The sequence below is a fragment of the Furipterus horrens genome, unplaced genomic scaffold (genome assembly GCF_987537825.1).
Source record: "Furipterus horrens unplaced genomic scaffold, mFurHor1.1.pri manual_scaffold_10, whole genome shotgun sequence".
NCBI lineage: Eukaryota > Metazoa > Chordata > Mammalia > Chiroptera > Furipteridae > Furipterus > Furipterus horrens.
The window spans coordinates 67,471,614-67,494,493 of NW_028327180.1; the positions used below are offsets into that span (position 1 = coordinate 67,471,614).

At 36.9% G+C, this 22,880-nt stretch overlaps 1 protein-coding gene across 2 annotated transcripts in view; it reads right to left on the reverse strand.

Annotated features, from left to right (window-relative positions):
- Nucleotides 1–22,880, reverse strand: part of SPINK5 (serine peptidase inhibitor Kazal type 5) — a 74,251-nt gene that overhangs the window by 26,177 nt on the left and 25,194 nt on the right. For both annotated transcript variants that reach the window (XM_090288060.1, XM_090288059.1), the window contains 11 exons: nt 21,808–21,874; nt 18,883–19,010; nt 17,583–17,670; nt 15,799–15,926; nt 14,503–14,578; nt 13,326–13,453; nt 11,921–12,002; nt 11,456–11,583; nt 6,600–6,648; nt 4,544–4,671; nt 2,886–2,973 (listed from right to left, as the gene is read on the reverse strand). In XM_090288060.1, coding sequence (XP_090144186.1) covers nt 2,886–2,973; nt 4,544–4,671; nt 6,600–6,648; nt 11,456–11,583; nt 11,921–12,002; nt 13,326–13,453; nt 14,503–14,578; nt 15,799–15,926; nt 17,583–17,670; nt 18,883–19,010; nt 21,808–21,874 — 1,090 coding nt within the window. The remainder of the gene's footprint in view (nt 1–2,885; nt 2,974–4,543; nt 4,672–6,599; nt 6,649–11,455; nt 11,584–11,920; nt 12,003–13,325; nt 13,454–14,502; nt 14,579–15,798; nt 15,927–17,582; nt 17,671–18,882; nt 19,011–21,807; nt 21,875–22,880) is intronic.

Here is a 22,880-nt window from a genome sequence, read left to right on the forward strand (position 1 = left end):
GCTTTGCAGATGACTAAAGGGGGCCAAGGGTCAAGGAATGTGAATGCCTCTAGAAGTTAAAAAAGCAAAGGGACAAGTTGTCCCCTTGAAATTGAAGAAACACAGCCCTACCAACTCTTCGATTTAGCCCAGGGAGATGTGTGTCAGCTTTCTAACCTAAAGAACCATAAGATAATAAGTTTGTGTTGCTTTGAAGCTATGAAGTTTGTGATAATTTGTTAGAACAACCATAAAAAAGCAATACAGAGTTTTTGGTTTCTTTTGAATTAATACACAGAAGCATGTATAAGTTAAAATAAAGCAAATGATATAAATTGAGGAATAAAGAAAAATTATTGGCATAATAGATGAGAGAGCTATTAAGCATATTGTATAAATGGAGAAAATATTTGGGGAGCAGCTAATACTTACTCTGAGCTATAAAAAGTGGCCATAATTTTGACACAGAGAGGGAAGGGACATTTATGACTGAGTACAGGCAAGACCATGTAGAAGGTAAAGTTTATTGTACATACAATATTGAGGACTTTGCATATGTGAGGGACTATGCTGTTTATACATGGACAAGTTCCTTGGGACTTTATAACAATAATAATAGTAATATCGTCGGCAGCCGTCCGTCTCGAGAGACGATGGTGTAGCTTCTTAACTATCTGCACCACCGAGAATGGCTGTGCAGTCCGACTCGGGAGTGACACGGTATCTGTCTCCTCCCGTGTTGAATCGACATCTTGTGATGACGCTGAAGCTACAGAGCCTGGGCAGGGTGATATGGAGGGTCTGCTGTTGCCCATGCAGCAGACCCCCCCTCTCTTCGCAGCTGAAGGGTCCAAGGGAAAGACGGAGTCAATACAGCTTGGCTTCAGGTGCGCCGCAGGAGTTGCCGGTGTTGACTACAACGTCAAACCGCCTTAGGGACTCCGGCTCCGGACTTTCTGTCGGGGTTTACTCCCTTAGCCTTTCCCCTGAAGAGGTATGCCGCAAGGCAGCGGAGGTTTTTTAGAGTCAGAGTTTTCCTTCTCTGATGTGCCCTGACTGGAAGATCGAACCAGCGACACTTAGCTCGCAGGCCGACGCTCAATCCACTGAGCTAAACCAGCCAGGGCCAATAATAATATCCTTATTTTATTAATGAGAAAACTAAGGAACAAAACTGTTAACTGTCTGACCACTGGTAGGAAGATGAGGCCAGAATATGAGCCCAGTCTGAGTCCAGAGTCCAGATTTTTAACCACAGTGCTCCAGATTCCACAAGATAGGAAGCCTTGAATCAATGATTGGCATGTCTAAAAGGCAACAAGGTAACCAGGATGGCTGGACAAGGGCAACAAAAAATAGAATAGTAGAAAATGAGGTCTGAGAGGTGTCAGAGGTCAGATCGTGTATGACATTGTAAGCCACTAGAACAGTGGTTCTCAACCTTCCTAATGTCGTGACCCTTTAATACAGTTCCTCATGTTGTGGTGACCCCCAACCATAAAATTATTTTCGTTGCTACTTCATAACTCTAATTTTGCTACTGTTATGAACAGTAATGTAAATATCTGATATGCAGGATGTATTTTCATTGTTACAAATTGAACGTAATTAAAGCATAGTGATTAATCACAAAAACAATATGTAATTATATATGAGTTTTCCAATGGTCTTAGGTGACCCCTGTGAAAGGGTCATTCGACCCCCAAAGGGGTCGTGACCCACAGGTTGAGAACCGCTGCACTAGAAGGACCTTGAGTGAGATAAGAGGACACAAGGTCACATTACCTGCCTTATGTTTTTAAATAATTACTTTGGCTTTAGAGTTGAGAGTAGATTGTAGGAAGCAAACATGAGAGGAGGGAGAAGAAATGAGATCTTCCCAATTACAAATAGGATAAAGGAAAGAAGTAACAAAGATCTGAGACACAGCCTGTAGGAGAGTTATAAATTGAAAGAATGTGTAAAATCTAAAGTACATCATGGTCATTAAATCCAGAACTTGAGGTCTAATTATTTGCTCTCAGATTACTAATTATATTTCCTAATTTCTTATCTGAGCTTCTGAATCCTCTTTTTTAAAATACAGATAATAATACATTCTTTCAATGATTACTACAAACATCAGTAATAAAGTTGTTAGGCCACACTGCATACAGTAGCAATTAAATAATTAATAGCCATTCCATTATTATCTTCATGTGAGATGTTATAGATGAAAACCCAAGGCTCAAAGGTGTTATTGAATAATTTTCCCAAAATCTCACAGAGAATTAATTGGGATAAAAATCTAGGTTTTTGTTTTTTATTTTAAACTAAACACCTTTATACAACAAGGCATGGGGAAATGTCTACAATCTGCCTCTACTGGTTTGCATTCAGACAACAAGACAATCTGCATATACTTCTTTCTTGGCATTATACAATTCACATAGTCAGTAGAGAAAAGGGTGATTGACTTCTCAAAAGCACAAGCAACTAGATCAAATTTGGTGTGAATAAACTGAATCAGGAAGAAGGGATCTTTGCTTTACTTTTCTTTTTTTTTTATTTTATTTACTTATTTATTTATTGAGAGATGGGAAGGAAGAGAGAGAGGGACAGAAACATCAGTGTGAGAGAGATGCATTGATCCATTGCCTCCTACATGAGCTCAACCAGGGATCTGGCATACCACCCAGGCATGTGCCTTGACTGGGAATCGAACTGGTGACCTTTGGGTTCACAGGCTGGCACTCAATCCACTGAGCCACACCAGCCGGGGCAAGAGGGATATTCTTATACATGAGAATCCAAGTACACTCTCTCAGTTTGCAGAGCCACTACAGGCACTGGGATTGGGAGGAGGGGGTGACGTCCCACTAATGAGAATGGACTAGGTAGGGGCTTCAGTGACCTGAAAAAACTACCTGTACTGCTTCTCTTCTAACTTTCTCAGCTTCACTTTTCTTCTTTTCTTCCATGCCATTATTTTTCTTTTCTTCTTCTTCAAGTTTGCTATAATAAAACAAAAGAAGAGACAGCTAAATACAATTCCTTATTCTCTTGGTTGTGTGTTTTCAGGAGTGAGGATCTTCCAGACCAAATTTGATCTTCAGTCCAAATTTATCCAGTCCAAGAGGTGTTATTACTTCACCCTCTAATGCAGATAAATTCAGTAGTTCCAAATACCTTTTAAAAAATAAAACTAGCGTGGCTTTTTAAATCAGTATGTGAACCTTGGGTGGTCTTTTTTCTATCAGTCAGTGACTTCAACCAATAATCTGAAAAAAGCCTCAATTGCCTTGATTTTTTTTAAATTGTGAAACTTTTCCAATTTATTTTAAATAATGACAACATTGATGATGAAAACCAGGGATGCAACCAAGTCAGATAACGGGCCCAAAATCAAAATCAACCATGTTTCACTATAATATAAAAATTTTAAGTATTATTTTAATGGCATTAATATTCAAATTGAAATTCAAGTTTTAGAGCGCAATGATAATTCAAGCCCAAGAAGATTCAACAACTAATATTTTGAGGGTTGATCATGGGCCTAAAACACTGGCATTCTTGCCATTTTCTGCTGGTATGAAGCAAACTAAGGCTGGAAAAAATCCTTAGCATTTATCATGTCTAACCTAGTCATCACCACACCATGAGCAATTCAGCAGGTAAGAGAAGAGCCTTGATTTCTTGAATCTCAGGCCACTGTTTACAGGCCTATCCTGTCAATCACTCCTTTAAGGAGCATAAATCTTATACCTAAGACTTAACTAAGACATGTGAAAATTAAGAAATTACAATTAACGTAGCACCTCTTTCAGCAGATATTATTTAGGTATTTTTCTCAACATTTATTTCAGTATGAGGCTTGGTAGGGGATTAGTAGTCTAAGAAGGAGAAGAAAGAGAGGTGGCAACATGCTATCAGCTTCTCCTGTCTTGTCCCACATAATGGAGCTCTGGTCCCACTCAGCAGAACAATGGTCTATTAGGCTCTAAATCTGGCTTTCAAGACAACATTTTAATAAACATCTATGACATGGGCCTGCCTCTTAGGGGCTTAACTCTCTATACGAAACCACTTACCAAAGTATTTATTTCACCTATGTATAGTAATGTCCCTGAAAGGATAAATATAATTCGCTCCAGTCCATTTTTTGTTCAGTTTAACAGTTTTTACATACTGGCCTTATAGACCTCTGTCCAAATGGTTTTCCCTTATCTGACTATACTCACAGAATCGTAAAATGTCAGGGGTTGAGGTGGGAGAGAGGCCAAAGAGATCCTTTTATCCAGATTCTGCTCTCTCTTTGTTATGAATGGCAATTATCAAGTGTTAAAGAGATTTCGGCACTAAATTAAGACTTTTCCCCATGGCTTAATTAGAAGATAGAGGGACTATTGAATAGAGAATAATATTGTCACTATGTGATTCAACATTACCTAATGTCTTGTCCATGTGCTTTTAAAATTACCTAGCATACAACCCACAGTATATATTCTACATGTTTCTGAAGAAACTGAGACTAAGGGATGATGGACGAAGAAATGCAGTGGGAGAGATGAGGGTGGGTACTCACAACAGACTGGCACACATGGCACACTTGTTCCCGTGCACCCTGCCATCCGGGCCGCGGACAGGGTCATTCTCTCGGGTGCATATGAGCATCCCATTCCTCATCTGGTTCCGAAACTCACTGCAGAGTTCCTGGAAAATGAAGAAAATATTTTCTCAGAGCAGTTTCCTACCCTTCCTGCACCTTTGCCTATTATGAAGAATGAGCAAAGAATAAGTAACACAGAGTGAGGAGGAAAAATTAAAGCAATTACATGTAGCAGTAAATAAGTAAGTCTTCTAAAGCTCACATCATGGACTCAGTATTGTCCTGGCACCAAAATGGATCTGTAAACATTTTCATTGTTCTCCTGAGGGTGCTTATAATCTAGTTGTAGAACAAGGCTGAAACATTGGTAAAGAACAATATATGTGTGCATGTTGTGCTGCACATCACAGTCTACAAAAACGGTGAAAGATCACAGGTGAGAAGAGTCAATAGGGCTAGAAGGAGAGGAACTGAGGCTATTGCTGGGCCTTGATGTGAAAGAAAGGAGATGCTTCCATTGCAAGAACTTGGATAAAACCTGAGGGCACTATATGAAGTAAAACAAGTGAGACAGAGAAAAACAAATACTATATGGTCTCACTTATATGTGGAATCTAAAAAAAGAACTCAGAGAAAAAGAGAGTAGAGTGGTGGTTACTATGGGGTAGGGGTGGGTCAAATGGGGAGATGATGGTCAAAGGGTACAAACTTCCAGTTATTAGTTCTGGATACTTAACATAGAATATGGTAATGATAGTTAACAATATCATATTATATATTTGAAGGTTGCTAAGAGTAGATTTTAAATGTTATCACACACACACAAATGTAATTCTGTGATATGATGAAGTTGTTAGCTATAACTATAGTGGTAATCATTTTGAAATCAACACATAGCACACCTTAACTGTCTTCAATGTTGCATGTCATTTATATCTTAATAAAGCAAGGAAAAGTAAAATTAAAATAATATGCAAAAAAATATTGCCGAGCCTTGATTTGTCTTTAGAAGGCTGAGAAAAAAAGTCAAAAAGTCAAAAACATGCTCAAACTAAGAAATAAAGAAATATCTGAAATAAAGATAGAGAGGAGAGAACAAGTATGATATCTGGAGAAGCCGAAACCTTTCTGGGGGTTACTTGCTAAAGTGGGGGATGTATATTTAAAACAGGAGAGTAAAAACAGGAGTGGAGAGAAAAAGTAATGTGTTAGAATCATTTCAAAAATAAGTCAACTAAGCAACTGATCATATATGATGGGTAAAACACATGTTCAATTCTAAAGAAAGAAAGTTATTGAGAAAGTGAATCAGTTTAATAGGTAACTTTTAAACTGTGCCAACTTTCCCCAAATAAATGATTAGGCTTATACTTTGTAGGTATTGTTAGGAGATAGAATACATCAAGGTAAATCATGTATATAGCTTTAATATGAGAGTAATCCACCATCTGCACATAGACAGACTTTGTTCTCCTACTTGTAAAATTATAAAATTATAAAAAATAATTAGTAAAAAATTTCACATAATAATCATTAATTTTGGGGTGAGAATAGTAGTATTTCCTCCATATTTGGGAGGTGACAAAGAACAAATACAATAAGTACTTGGGCACTTTTTTCTGTAAATTGGACTAATGTAAATGATAGAGATCTTGTACTCTCTATTAGAAATAATAGAAGTTTGAATGATATACATCGAAATTAGTAAATTGTAAAGGTTGATAGTAATAATCTGTACCTGATAACAGAAATCTAGGAAAAGCCAAACATGGAAGAGTATCACTTACAAAGTAAATTAACACTCAAATTTGCATGAAATAAAACTCAAAATTTGAATTATCATGCAATAAAATTGGTACTCTGGAAACTTCTAATCAAGACCATTTTCCCCTCAGGTTAAAGGTTTTCTTTATTCATTGCAGGCATAAAAATTGAACAGAAAATCATTACTGCTGATGAGATATCTAGAATGCTATTACAGAGAAAAAAATGCCAAAGCATAGCATAACATTAGCATTCCTGAGCAAGTTACCTTTGCAGCCTCTCTTTTAGCCTTTGCTCTTGCTCTTTCTTCTTGTTGACTGCACATAACAGGGGGAGAGAGAAAGAGAAAGCAGAAATGGATCTTAATACACTAGAATAGGTCCGTAACATTTACAAGTTGATCATTCCTTGCTTTGACTGTTCTCAATCAACCCCAAAGATCCAGTCACTGTACTTTGCAATTTTATTGGGTAATAAATTAGAATGAGTCACCTTTCCCCAAGAGAATGGGGTACAAGAGAAAGTCTCTTAATGAGTAAATCTATTTGGCTTCCCAGCAAATCCACTGCAATAAGACTTTCTCATTGGCTGATTCTTTAGCATCTGCAGTAACTCTCTATAAAGTAGCAATATTTGGCTTCTGAAAAGCAATACAGCACAGTAGTTAAGAGCAAAAACTCTGGAGCCAGATTGCATAAGAAACACAAAAACTGTCCTAACATCTTTGTGCTTCCTCAACTTTAAATGGGACAGGTAGAAGAGGAACAGGTGAGGCAATAAGAATATTTTTCTTATTAATATATAATAATATATACATTTCCATTATCCAGAAATAATATCCCCCATTTTTAAGACATTAACTGATTGTCATGTAAGTCAAAGTCCTTATTTAACCAGTTCTCTGTGTCCTGTGCCTCCTTGTACTCTACAGAGGCAACCACCACAATGAGGTTGTGTATACATTCATCTATTCTTTATGTTTCCACCTGATATCATAAGGAAACAGTATTATTTTGGTGTTTTAAGAATATACATAAATATCTTCAAGCTGTCTGTATCCTTTATTTTTACTTATTATGTCTTGGGGCTCTATGTTGATTTGTATACATCTGTGTACTTAGAACCACTATATTCTCTTGAACAAATATGGCACTTTTGTGTAAAAAAAGAAAAAGAAGAATATTTTTCTCATAAGATTGTTGTGAGCATGAAGTGAGCTGATACCTGTAAAGCAATGAGAGTAAGTATCTGGTCAATAGTAAAAAGATTGACAATAGTGATGTAAGAGATTGGTATCATTATCACTATAATCATTATTAAAAGTGAATTCTCCAAAAACAGGCATATGATGGAAACAAAGTGCAAGTTATAGTTCTTAGCCATAACTAACAGTGTTGCAAACTGAGGTTAGTGAATAGATCTATATCATAATTGAATCTATAACACAATTATTCAATCATAGGATATAGAAAAAAATTAGATAATTTGTGAATATGTTTTAATATGTTCCAATTATCACAAGACTTGCTCGTTAATCAAATTAAAACATTTCGGAAGTTGAAAAGAATGTTTGCATATGGTTTGAAAGTGTGCAAGAAAAGACTATAAAGGGAAGAATGATTCTCAAGAAAGGCAATATTTTTTGCTAACATATCCATAAAATACGAGGTGATAAAATCTTATTTTTTTGATATGGCATTTCATAGTGATGAGAGAAAATTATTAAAATATCTCCAAAATTGTGATGTTTCTCATACTACTTTAAAAGGACAATGATCTAAACTTTATCATGAGTCTAAGTTGCCTAAAAAATTCAAGAAGCATTTTCTTTCCATACTGGGAAATTACCAGGAAGTAGCAGAGCTGACCAGCAGATGGCAGAATTACTTTCTTGCCATGGAAAGATTAATGTAGAGGTAAAGAAAAGCAGACAGAACTGAGCCTAAATATAGGCAGATATAACTACCAGAAGGTGATAATGGTTTTGCTAAATGATTATATCCTGTCTACACCACACAAAGAAAAAAATATAGTTTTCTTCATTTTTTCTGTGCTGATATTTCTATCATTCTCAGCCTCTCTGGGCATTTATTTTTCCATCTGAAAGTTGTAATAATATAGAACTTGTTTCATACGTTTGTTGTGAAGATTAAATGAGACTAGGCAACAAAGCTCTTAGGAAGTATATGATGATTGTATGTATTCAATAAATGTTGATTACATAATCATATGGTCATCATCTTGACTTCCACCTAATTGATTTTCAATGGCCCAAACACTGTGGGATCAATTTGCTGGGCTGTATTGCTTTCCACCAGGGAAGACTGCATGACTAAATCCAAAATCAGAGAGTCTGGCATATAGGAAATAAATTGGAGTATCCCTTTGGACAAGGATCTAAAGACTTTAGGAATACCATAGGCTTGGTAATCTGATCAAGATGGAGGCATAGGTAGACGTTTCGCCTCCTCATGCAACCCCATAGAGAATTACAACTATATCTCAAAACAAATAACAACCATAACTGTCAGAAAATCAAGCTGTATGAAAGACTGACAACCAGGGATTTAAAGGAGCCACATTCATCCAGACAGGTAGGAGGGGCAGAGTGGTGGAGATGGGTGGAGAGGAGGAAAGACACAATGAGGTGGTGACAGAGGTGGAACAAGTGGTCTCACATTCATGTGTGGTGGATAAAAATCAGGAAGGATACCTTGGGAGTGAGCAATCCCAGCCCCAGGCCAGACTGCACAGCCCAGGGTTCCAGTGCTGGGAAGATAAACCCCCATATTCTGGTTGGAAAAGCCAGTGGGTGTTGGGGTAGCAGGAGAAACTGCTGGACTTTCAGGAGTGTTCATGTAAAGGGCCCACAGGGACTTGGAATGCATGAAAACCCACTCACTCTGGGATTCACCACTAGGGCAACAGCTGGAAGGGCACCAGGCACATATAGGAAGTAGGTGAAGTGACTGGAAATGGGGCAAGTGCTGGGCCAACCTCCAAAAGCCAAGCAACAGCATTGTTCCCTCTCTGAGCCCTCACCCCACACAGAGCCACAAAGCAGTGAAACAGGTTGCCCTGCCCTGGGGATTGCCTAAGGTTCCACCACACACAATTTACAGGTGCCTTTTCTAAGACAGGGAGTTAAAGCAGCTCTACCTAATACACAGAAACAAACACAGGGAGGCTGCTGAATTGAGGAGACAAGGAAATATGGCCCGAATGAAAGAACAGAATAAAACTCTAGAAAAAGAACTAAAGGAAATGGAGATAAGCAAACTATTCGAGGCACAGTTCAAAACACTGTCCATCAGGATACTCCAGGAACTCACTGAGCACAGTAAAAACATAAGGGAAGAAATGAAGGTTACACCAAGTAAAGAAATAAAAATCTACAGGGAACCAACAGTGGAGAGGATGAAGCCAAGAATCAAATCAATGATTTGGAACACAAGGAAGGAAAAAGCATTCAATCAGAACAGCAGGAAGAAAAAAGAATTTAAAAAAATGAGGATAGGCTTAGGAACCTCTGGGACAACTTTAAATGTACCAACATCTGAATCATAGGAGCATTAGAAGGAGAAAAGGAAGGGCAAGAAATTGAAAACTTACTTGAAAAAATAATGAAGGAGAACTTCCCTAATTCAGTGAAGGAAATAGACATACAACTCCAGGAAGCACAGAGAGTCCCAAACAAGTTGGACCCAAAGACACATCATAATTAAAATGCCAAAGACACACCAAGACACATCATAATTAAAATGCCAAAAGTCCAAGATAAAGAGAGAATCTTAAAAGCAGCAAGAGAAAAGCAGAGAATTACCTACAAAGGAGTTCCCAAATGACTGTCAGCTGATTTCTCAGAAGAAACTTTGCAGGCAAGAAGTGACTGGCAAGAAGTATTCAAAGTGATGAAAAGCAAGGACCTACAACATAGATTCCTCTATCCAGCAAAGCTATCATTTAGAATGGAAGGGCAGATAAAGTACTTCAGACAAGATAAAGCTAAAGGAGTTCATCATCACCAAACCATTATTTTATGAAATGTTAAAGGGACTTATTTAAGAAAAAGAAGATCAAAACTATGAACATTAAAAGGACAACAAACTTGCAACTATCAACAACTGAATCTAAAAAGACAAACTAAGCAAACAACCAAAACAGAAACAGAATCATAGGTATGGGGATCATTTAGAGGGTTATCAGCAGGGAGGGGGAATGGGGAAAAGGGGGAGAAGGTGCAGGAATTAAGAAGCATAATGGATAGATACAAAATAGACAAGGGGGTGTCAATATTAGTATAGGAAATGGAAAAGCCAAAGAACTTATATGCACGATCCATGGATATGAACTAAGGGGGAAAGTGCTGGAGAGAAAGGGGGTACTGAGTGGAGAGGGGTAAAGGGTGAAAATTGGGACAACCGTAATAGCATAATCAATAAAATATATTTAAAAAATAAAGAAAAAGAATACCATAGGCTTATTTCAGGGGATAAAGCATGTCATTTTTAATCGTACAGTTACACTTTAGTCCCCTACAAATGGGCCTCCAACTCCGACACAAGAAAATCACCATTCCTGATGCAGTCTTTCCTTCTCTAACTGCTGTCAAGTTCATCTTCATGTTACACTCAAACCTGTCTCCCCATAGATCTCACCATTTTAATTCTATTCTTTGAGGTCAGGCAGATTGAGCAGAGAGATAGTGAACTAAACTAAAGTCTCCTAAAATTTGCTTTGTACCAAAATGATATTTATATGTAATATCATCAATTTCCTATTTCAGCTGTTAATCATTTATAAAACTAACAGTAATGAGTAATGTTATCATCGAGTATTTTCTTCTCTGAAAAAAAGATTCTGAGTTCTTTCTGAAATATCCTAAAAGAGATGACTCTATCTCTTTACATCACAATAATTATCATCTGAAAACTCTCTACCTGCTAATTTGGTTGTGTGTGTGTGTATGTGTGTTTTTAGCTTACTTAAACGGGACACCCAAAATTGAATGCTACACTGAAGAGGAAAATGCATTACTCACAGTTATTTAAAAACTTCCCTTAGTTCCATCCCCCTATTCTGTTTCATCTCCCCACTCTGCCAGAAGTGCTGAGTTCCACTCACAAGAAGGCCTCACACATGGAGCAGGTGTTGCCGTGCATTTTCCCATCTGGGCCCTCGATGGGGTCGTTCTCCCTGGTGCAGGGAAGTCGTCCGTTCCTCACGTACTTACGGTATTCACTGCATAGCTCCTTGAAATGGAGAAGGGAAGTTTGATGTATTAAACTCAGGTTGGATTATGCTGCAAAAACACCTGATGTTTAGACTTTTTCTTAAGTGGGAATCAGCAATTGGTTCATTTAAAAATAGTTCTTAACTTTGAAGACATGAATATTTTCAAGTGATAAATGTAATGGATTTTCAACTGAAAAATAGTCACATGTGCACATGTGTCTATGTACACACATAAACGCACACAAACAGAAACTGTCCAAATGTTCCCTGCTGTTTGAGGGAATTGATGGGCTCCCTGAGGACCATCTACAGATTCCAGGTCCGCAGGCCTGTGACTTGGAAAAGGTCCCTCACCTGAAAGGAAGTTGTATTCTCAGATTGCCTTTTATTTCTCAATTCAGCTTCCTTCCTTTTCTTTTCTTCTTCTTCTGCTTGGCTAAAAGAGAGTGATCAAGAAAGAAATGAGTAAGAAGCATAAAATCTCGAGATTGAAAGTGATCTCAAATAGCATTTAATTGCTACAGTTGATATTTATCAAATTCTAACTATGTGCCTAACTTGTGTTCATACTAATGAAACTTTCACAAATGCATGAAGCAAAAGTACTATTATAACCATAATTTACAGGTAAGAAAACTGACAGAATGTACCACTTTCCCAAGGACACAGAACTAATAAATGCAGACTAAGATGGTCAACCCTAGGCCAGAGGTGATTTTCTAAACTTCCAACACACACAACTATATCTCTGATTACTATCTAGCTTTTCTTTAATTTGCCAGCCAATTCTCCACCTATATATCCCTGAAATCCCATGGTAGGTCCTTTCAACTTTAAAAGTCCCCAAACCAGTAGAAAGTTCCTCCTTTCTTCCAGAACTTTCCCTCACTGGCCCCACCTTCACACATGAAGACAACCTCAAACCAGTCCTGTTTGCACATTGAAAGATAAAACCTATTTGGACATTTCAAGACTGTAACATTCCCTGGCTAAGTGTGCCAAGACTTCGTAATCCCAAGTGGACATGGTTTTTATACTTTTCTCCATTTCCTCTAAATATGTTTTAATCTTTCTGTTGAAGTATCCCTCTCATGATTGAACATAGAAATGAAGCACAAGGTTAATCTGAACTCGGTGCTTATATTTTCTAGAATCCCTTCCATAATAATAATAATTATCTAGAGGAAGACAGTCAATGTGTGACAGTCACACATTTAAGTTTACAGTTATTGGTTGTTATTAGTACAATGAAGGAAGAGTTCTGGTTACTCTGAGGGAGAAGTTTAGGGGTTAGGGGCATAGGAGAGGCTTCAACAAAGCTCTTCAAGCTGACAAGGCAATGAGAGCAGTTAACACCACCACATCCCAGTCACCCCTTATTCCAAAATGCTCCCCTGGGCCCTGTGTGTGAACTGAGGCACTGTGTTTGCATATTGGTTTGTTTGCTTTGGGATCAGTGGTGTAGTTTCAGTTGACTTCATATCCCACTCTGCGCAGGTAAGATCCTGGTTCTACTTCTTTTTTACTGCCACAGGAACTCAACCTGTCAGTGACTGAACTGCAGTAACTGTTTTTTGACAATTATGACATTGTGCAAAAATGTGGCACAAAAATGCCAACAAGAAACAAATACAATTTAAAAAAATAAATAAATTAAAAAAAATATATATATATATTAAAACAAAACAAAAAATTAAAGAAAGAATCATAGCAGAAAGGACAGAACCCTCCCACATTTTTCAGCTGCAGGGCTACTCACAAGAAGACCTCACACATGGAGCAGGTGTTGCCATGCATTTTCCCATCTGGGCCCTGGATGGGGTCGTTCTCTCTGGTGCAGGGTAGTCGCCCATTCCTCACAAACTTGCGGTATTCACTGCACAGCTCCTATCAAAGTAGAGAAATAAGCTGGGCACACATTTCATTCCTGTTCAAAGCCGTAAGTTGGAACACCTGCATTGGCAGGAACCAATGCCGTTCTTCTTGGAGTCTGGGGTTTTAGTTATGCTTCTCTCAAATGTAAGGTTCAGTTCCGCAGAGAGCACCCATCAGTTGCTAAGAGATGGAAACCATAAGATGTACTAGGATAAAATAAATAGACAAGTAAACTCTACTATAAATTAAACCAAATAAAATAAGTGTAAACATATAGGTACAAGAAAGTCTGAGAACTCAAGAATTTGGGGCCATGAAATCCAATTGTGGAAACCAGGTGAGATGTCAGGGCACAGGAATAATCTGAGTGACACCATGGAGAGTAAGTAGGATTTACTCTGATTTAATGGATTGGGAAATGTGTTTTCTAGATTGTTAAACCAAGAGACACAAGCAGAAAACTGCACCGTATATGGCAGAAGATCAATTTCTGAGTGCAGGTAAGAAGCCAAATCAGAAGAAAGATGAGGAGACTGACATGTGTCCTTGATCAGCTCCATAACAACTACTTGTGGATTCTAAGCACTGTGGTACTGTGACATAATTAACATTTTGAAACTTTACTCTGGCTGTGTTGGGGGGGGGCAGCTGGGTAAGGGATAGATCAAAACCTAGATGAAAAATCAGGAGACGTTCTTCTAAACAATAGGTGATAATAACTTACATGGAGCTATGGAAACAAATATCGTGATATTTCAGAAATAAAAATTATGCTTTGGGGGTGGGGGCACAAGTGTGGGATCAACTCAGATGTGAAATTTCAAAAATTCTTCTGCAGAAAATATACAGGTGGAGTCTCTGAAAATTTTTATTGTACACAATTAGTCTCTGAAGCAGCAAGAATGGATCAAGCCCCCATAGTATTCACGTCAATGTCATCCCCAGCTTGAAGGGTTAAGATTTCCTCATTATTTTTACAGGGTAGTATTCCAGTCTTTAGGCTCTTTGAAGTATGTTCAAATTATCATTCCAAGTAGGACTTATTGACAGGTTCAACTCACTGCAAATGAAGGTGCTTTTCCAGGCTCTCTCTTATTCCTTGCTTCTGCCTTTTTCTTTTCTTTGGCTTCCGCTTGGCTGAATGAGAGGAAATGAGAGGAGTCATAGGACCAAACACAGGGAATAATTTCTCCACATTCCTGCATTGCTAATCTTTCCTCCCTCCTTAGGAAGGAAGAAGCAAGTTTGTTCTTTTATTACTGCATACCAATGAGAAGCTACAAAACAGCTGCCAGTATGGTAAGATATCATAACTTCTTTATAGTTTCTGTTTAACACTGAAAAAAATATAGTAATTGTGGATCTGGAAAACTTGCTTTCTATAAATTACCTTTCTTGCCTGTGGTCAGAAATGAAACATCATTAATATCCATAAAGGAGATTATCAAAGCTAATACCATGGTGACATTACACCTGAAGGCTGAAAGTGGCCTTAACAAAGCATATCAGCTGGTCCCCTTCTTTCACAGGCAGGAGTGAGGCAGAGAGGACTTTGGCTACACTTTTTGGTTATGACTACAACTAGTCAAGGTTTCTCCCCTCGAAGTCTATGATCTATCTACTCCATCATGCTTTATTAATTCAGCGTAAAGTATTGCTTCTTCATGGCTGTGTTACCTAAAGACAAAATGTAGGGTGGGTAGAAAAAGGCCATATGATGATAAACCAAATGAGCCTAAATTTGCTTTGAACAATAGACTTGCATTATATGTATAGTTAACTGATGGTATTTCAACCACACATGGTTACCAATCAAAAGGCCACAGATTCTAAGTCTAAATCAATTACTTAAACTAAGCTCGATCAAATAAACTGAGAGCAGTTTCATATTTTGAAAGCAGACCATCAATTTTAACTTACTGAGAAATGTTATATAAAGTAACATTTACTGTAATTCTGAGGGTTCATGGTCATTTCATAGGCAACTTTAACTCTACTTATCAATTTCTACATTAAGTGCTAACTTTGGGCCCTTATGCCTCTAGAAGATTAGATATACCTATAAACTTGTACAGCAGATTCACATATGAAATATCAGCAGCAGGAAGAATTTGGTATTTGTACAAGCTTATCCTTCTTGGGATGTCCTCGTGCTAAGAGGATGAGTGACAGGACAGAGGAAACACCTGGAAAAAAGAGCGCTAGGTACTTACTCCCAGTTCTGTCACGAACATTTTCAGTGTAATATACTCAACTCCCTTCCCTATTTCAAGCCACAGTTTCCCCATCTGTGAAACTAGCTTAGCTTATCTGTAAGCTCTGTTCTCTCCCTGACAATCTGAAACCTCGATACTCACTAGAAGACTTGACACATGGAACACAAGTTGCCATGCATTTTCCCATCTGGACCACGAACAGGGTCATTTTCTCTGGTACAGAAAAGCATTCCATTCTTTGCATGGCCTTGAAATTCACTGCAGAGTTTCTGAATAATAAAAATGAGACAACTTAGATATAGTTCTTTGCTTATAAACTTTAGATGCTCTTTATCAAAAATATTGGAAAATAAAACTTATAAGATCATCCAAATTTTTGTGATATTTGTCTCTTTGTAATATTCATCCATTTAAGTCTTCAACTAATGTATTAAGTTAAGAGGATATAAATATAAATGTGGTTTAGCTCTTTTATCACTCAGGTAAAAGGGATAAGGAATTACAATATAAAAAATGAAGACAGGATGCGAGTCTGAAATAAGTTGTGCACAAGCACAAAAGAAAAACTGATTCATGGAAGTTCAAAGAAGACATTATATCTGATTTTTATCTTTAGGATAATTGCCAGAAAATCAATGTGGCAAAAAAAGTTCCCCAAGAGGAATTATGATATGTACAGACACAGAGACATAAATAAACATGTTATTTCAAGATATTATAGCCATTAGCATAGTGTCTAAAGAATTAATGGGCAAAGAGAGAAAAGTTTGTGAACTGGTCAAAAAGGAGACCTTGAAGATAAGTCAAAACTAGGCCACTAATGTGTGAAAGGAATTTGGACTTCATTCTTAGGAAGTGGGAAAATGATAACTATTTAGAGCAAGGAAGAATATAGTCAAATCTTTGTTTTAGAAAGACTATCCAGCTAGATTGTGGAGGATTTGAGTGAGTAGAGACTAAAATCAGGGAAACTAGATGAGAGAGAGAGAGAGAGACAAGAGAGACAGAGAGACAGAGAGAGACAGAGAGACAGAGAGAGAGAGAGAGAGAGAGAGAGAGAGAGAGAGAGAGAGAGAGAGAGAGAGGAAAATGGAAATGGAAGATAAAAGAATAGTTGATGGATATTAGAGAAATAAAATTAAAAAGACTTCATAACCTAGGGTTGAGAAGAAGAAAGCAGTTGAAAATGATACCTATGCAATAGGATGAAGAAACGTGAAGGCATTAGAAAGTAGGATAACTCTTTCTGTAAGAAATACGTCAAATAGGGTTTCTTCATGGAGTAAAATGGTCCAAATATACTCTAGGATCCCTTCCAATGTTGAATTTTCACAATGCCATTGGCTCATGGAAACATTTTCTACTCTATGAAAACACGTGGAAGAGAAATTGGATCTTGAGGACTGAGGAAGATGTTAGCTAGAAATGCAGACATCCGGTGAGTTGTTCATGCATCAACACAAAGCAAAGCTGTTAGGTGTCTGAGATAAGAGGATAACATAGAAAAAAAGGCAGATGACCAGTTGAGGTGCTTAAAAAGTGTGATGTAGAATGATTTTAAAGAGAGCATATTAAAATTTTCCATTGATATTGCTTTCAAAACTAAAACTTCTAGAACAGCTATCACACATTTGAAGAATGCATACCAGACTTTGAACTCAGATAATATTTTGATATATACCTTCATTTAGGAATGTGAAACTATTTTACTAATATGACTTGATCAATTTCCTCCAAACAGAGCTTTAAAATTGTAATGCCATAATTATTATTTTATTTTTATAAATCTTATAAATAAAAACTATAGTCTCTAGGATGCACAGTAGCGGTGGAAAAATGAACCAACACTGAAAATGAATTATAGGGTAAAAGGCGCACACGCACACCACGAAAGTCATAACTAGACAAATCAAATGAATCCTCACCTCAATTTCTCTTTTTATTTTAACTTTTTCTTCAGCTTTTCTCAAGTTTTCAACTGCTTTATTTTTTTCTTCTGAAAAACGCCGTTTTCTGGAGAGAGAAACAAAAATAAACGACTATTGATGTTTTAAATATTCATGTTACAAAACAGTCATTTAGACAGAAGTGGAAAAACAGCTAACTATTCCTGAGTTCTTGTACGAACACTTTCCAATCACTTTAAAGTCCCTTATCAGATTGAAATCCCATTATTTCTCCAAAGAACTCCTGTCTTTCATTTTGCCTTCATGTATGCCATTTCCTTCCACTATAATGATCCTTTTGTTGTAGTCTTCCTCTCTTTTCAATCTCCCCAGCTTAAATTCTCTCTTCTTCAAAAAGACATCTCATTTCAATTGGAAAATAACTTCTATAGCTGTTACTATATTTTCAAACTTGCATATTCTCCCCTTATGGGATGCTTTCATTTGGTCTTGCACTATGTTTGTGTGTGTGTGCATGCGCAGCCATAGCTTATTTCTGCTATTTAGCCTTAAGCTTCCCGATAATAGGGATCTTCATTCATTCATTCACTTATTCATTCATTCAACATTGAGTTAGTAACTGTTTTTTGGCAAACATTAACCTGGGTCTTGGGCATACAGTATAGTAGTACACAGAACAAACACATACACTGTTTAGAACTTATAGCCCCATAGGGAAGACTGACAGTCAACAAGAAATAATTATCCAGTTACCAACAGCAATGATTGTTATAAAATAAAATCATTGAGTTATAAGGATTGGACTTCAGTTAAGGATCTTAGGAGGTCTTATCCAAGAAAGGATAATGATGAAATGCAATTCACAGAAGAGAAGACATTAGCTGGCCAAGACTGAGACAAGCTGGCATGGGAGAACATGCAGAAATAACCCAGAAGAGTTCAAGGATCTGAAAGAAAGTGTGGCTGTCACAATGGGATAATTACTGAAGGAAACAATCAAAGTCTTGGTACCTGCATTTACCCTCATTTTGTATTATGACTATCTCATAGAAAGGCTTACAAAATTCATGAGAGGAAATGTTAAGAAGTATTTTGTAATCCAGTCTTCCAACTGGAAAATACAATCCATCTGTACTCAGAAATAGACAGCCATCGTTGGGATGTACTCACTAGGTGGTGTTAGCATTGGTAGAGAACATAAAACTGCTACAGAAATTCTGAACAACAATTCTTCACCTCTACGCTATTCTTACTCATCATTCCAATCAATCTCCACTTCACCGCTGAGTCATTCCAAAGAAAACGCATATATACTCACAAAATTACAGCACACATGGCACATTTGTTGCCATGCATTCTTCCATCAGGGCCACGGACCGGGTCGCTCTCCCGTGTACAAAAAAGTCTTCCATTCCTCACTTGGTGTTCATATTCCTTGCAGAGATCCTTTAAAAAGACAAGTAATTATATTTAACACTTTACTGCATTTTAATACAGAATATGTACAGCAGGGGTTCATAGTCAAACAATGCCCAGTCTCAAAGGTGTTGGTAAACATATGTAACATGTTAATGAGAATTAATAAGAAATAGTAATTACATTGTGAAATTATTTAGTACCTATATCTGCAATGTGGTGTGTTTATTAAAAGGTAAAAGAGTCCTAGAAAGAATAAGGTTGAGAAAGTATTTTCTAAAACTAGATAGTTCTTATTAACTTTCAAATCTATGAAAAGATATAATTTTAAAAAGGGATCTTTCATGGAGTTCCAACAAAATGAAACAGGCAAGAGAAAAAGTAAGTTGCCAATGTACAGAATATAGAATATGTGAGATGAAATATTTACATGCTCCTTAATATGGATCAAATAAAAAACAATCCAAACTAGTTGGCCAGGAAAAAAAATACGATGCTATCCAAGAGCAGTATGTGCACTTTAGTTTGTTTTCTCCATGGACCTGTGCATCATATTTATGTACTCTGCCTCCTTCATAAATGTTTATTTCTAGTATGATAGGTGGACACCTCAGAGAGAGTGAATCTAATTTTTACTCATTCCTCAATTTAGAGAGGTAGAACATCAAGAAAAATATTTACTTAGAAAACCTTTAAAAGGTTGTGACTTCCACTCCAAGTCTGAGAGGTTTGTACTCAGATTTCTTGATGTTTTGGTTCAGTACTTTCAGGTTTTTCTTTGTGTTTTGAAAACTCTGCTATTTGATGTTGGCTAAATTCAAACACACACACACACACACACACACACATCCCAAATTACTCTAGAGTTGGGAATCTCTGTGTCAATAATCATATTTTGCGATGACATATATTGTTGTAAAATAACCTACCTTGAAATGCTTCCCTTTAGCTTTCTCTTCAACTGTCTGACTTTCCTCTTCCCGTTTCAGCCAAGAAAACATGAGCATTACGAGTGGTTTGGAGTCAGAAGACCTGGGTGGCTAGATTGTGCTTCAGACTCACTAGGAGACCACACACAGCAAAGTCCCAACATTTTTCAAACCCCAATCCTAGCCACACACACAACGAGGCTTTTGGAACAGGCACTCTTTAGGACCTTTTCTAGATCTTGAATTTGATGATTTAAAAAAAAAATTACACATGTTTGATTAGGACACTTTAAAAGAGTCCTAATTACCTCCTAATAAGGTATTTGGTTTTGGAGGAGCAATGTGTGTGCTCCAAACTTCCTGGTTGTAGCAATCTAACATGGTAGTAAAATTAACGCTCAATGATTCCATTAAAAGAAATGATGATAATTTCAGTTTATAAGTTATGATTCATCCAAGGAGACTCTGAAGAAATACTTTTGTGAGCAACCTGCTAACAAAAGTTTAATTATGGGACAGATATTAAGCCATGCCTACAAAGCAGTCCTAGTCAAGATAATCACGTCCAATGACCCCACCAAAACAATGACAGCAGCCACAGAGAGGACGAGGGAAAAGTAGCTGAGATGTGATGAAAGATTAGGGAAAAGAGCTCTCTGTGTTAATGGAGTGACCAGATGCTGACTAGCACAAGATGACCCAAGGTTTTAGACAGAAATTGAACAACCCCCGCTAAAGAACTGCTTTTCAAATTTCGGCGAGTGTTGAAGAAATTGTTGACAACTCTGAATGCTTTGTGTTTCTTAGCTAAAACACAGAATACCCCACACAGGGTGGGAAATCCACTTCCTTGAGTAGCATTATGAAGTGGAAGGTAAGGTCTTGACTACCATAAACTGGACCTGTGGGTCCCTTAGGAAAACGCACTCCCTACAATCCACAAAAATAGTGTACTTGTATTCCACAAAGAGGAGCAAGATGTAGAATCCAAACCCGACAGGAAAGCAGAACTGAGATTGTTTATCCAACCTCCTCATTTTGCTATTAAGAATACTGAGGCCCAGGGAGAAGAGATGACCTGCTGTTTCCCACACCCAGAGGTGGAAGGAGTAAGGCCAAAACTCAGTTGTTTTGACTTCTCAGCAAAAAGCTAGTCACTCAGCAAAGTAATTACCATCACTTTTATTGAAAGTAGCTTTGATAACCATGGTGATTTAATAAATCCAGGCTGCTTTATCTACAACACCTATTCTATTAACAAAATAAATATTTTCATGCTGGATGAAAAAATTAAATCATCTAAAACATTTCTTCAGCTTAATTTTAAGTATATTTTTAAAACCACAACCTCAATATTTGTGTGAGATTTTTATTTGCCAGGAGCAAGACCTTTATAAATGCAAACTTCACTAAATGTAATAACAATAATGGAAAAATGAATAATTCCAACTTCTGTCAATGAAATTATACATAAAATATATCAGCAAATATGGTGTTCAAGACTCTAGAATTATTTTTAAAGTCATTCCTTATTTATATTATTATACTATGTGGTATTTTTTATAATTTATTCAAAGCAAAATTAATTTACACTAAGCCAGAGAGGAGTCTAGTGGAAAGTAAGCAGAATATAATTTGCATAAACTTATGACTTACTTTTTTGTTTTTTAAACAAAGAGAAACATTTCATATTTTGAGCTTTAGGTAGGAAATACTATTTAAAAAATAAATTTAATTATTAATATACTAAGAATTGTCAAGTTGGGGAATTTTGAAATTAAGGGAAAGAATTCAATGTGATAATGAAGGACAAAGACATTATTAAATTACCTCAGACATTCAAGTGTATGTTAATATTTGTAGCCACAAGAACCAAATTGTGTTGGCTAGTAATTTACCTCTTTGGCACTTCGACGAATTCTGGTTTCATCCTGTCGCTTGCCATTTTCTTCAGCTTCCTTTAAGCTGTTAAGAAAAAATCAGTTAGGGCAGCTGTAATTGAACAATAACAAAAAGTAATATATTTTTTTAAGGAAATAAAGAAAGAAAACATTTGGTCAGTTATGGGTGGATGGTATTTTTAGTGCCCAGCTCTGTGCTAAGCATTTTCATATCCTTTGCCCTAACTTGTTAAACTGATCCCTTTACATGAGACAAGCTTTTTTCTCTGTTTTGAATGCTTGAGCCAAAAAATTGCTAAAGATAAGGAAGGGTGTGAGCCTGACTCACTGACAGTCAATTAGAAGCTTTGTTCTGGGCAGCTGGATGGGTGTGGCTCCTTGATTGACAAACAGAAAAATCTCAGGAAAATTCCCCTTAACAGGCAGAACCAAGAGCTTTAAATCAATGCTGTGACAAAGTAAAACCAAACTGAGTACTTGAAATATTGTCATCCACACCCTCCGTATAGCTTTTTATATCTTGTAAAGTATTTGTTTGCCTTCCTGTACATGCATCATTGTTAATAAAAGCTACATGAAGCTGAGTTTCTAAGTCCCTTCATATCATCTATTATTCAATCCAGTCTCATCTGCATTATTATCTTAATTCTACAAAGAAAGAAGCCAGAAGTTAGGGAGGTCAAATTCTCTTTTTTAGCTAGTGCATGAAAAGAAACAAAGTCGCAGAATTAACGCAGGTTTGAACACTAAAAACACATGTCCTCTAGATTTTAAAAAGTGGAAGTTAGGCTGATAGCCAGTCTAGAAACCAGTTATAATCAATGTTTTGTAAACCTGGTAAGACATGCCCTTAAATTCTATAATAGTGCACTGTAATTTTTAAAGGTGGTGTGAAGTATATTAGTCTGTAAATCTTTTTCTGTCTAGATGTTAAAGATCTCAGTGATGTATATAGAGCACTTTAAGGCTTGTTGGCATATGAATTAGAGAGTCTATACCTTGTTTAACACCCAGAATATTAAAGACTAATTGGATCATATTCATATGTGGCTCTCAGTGCCTGGAGCCAT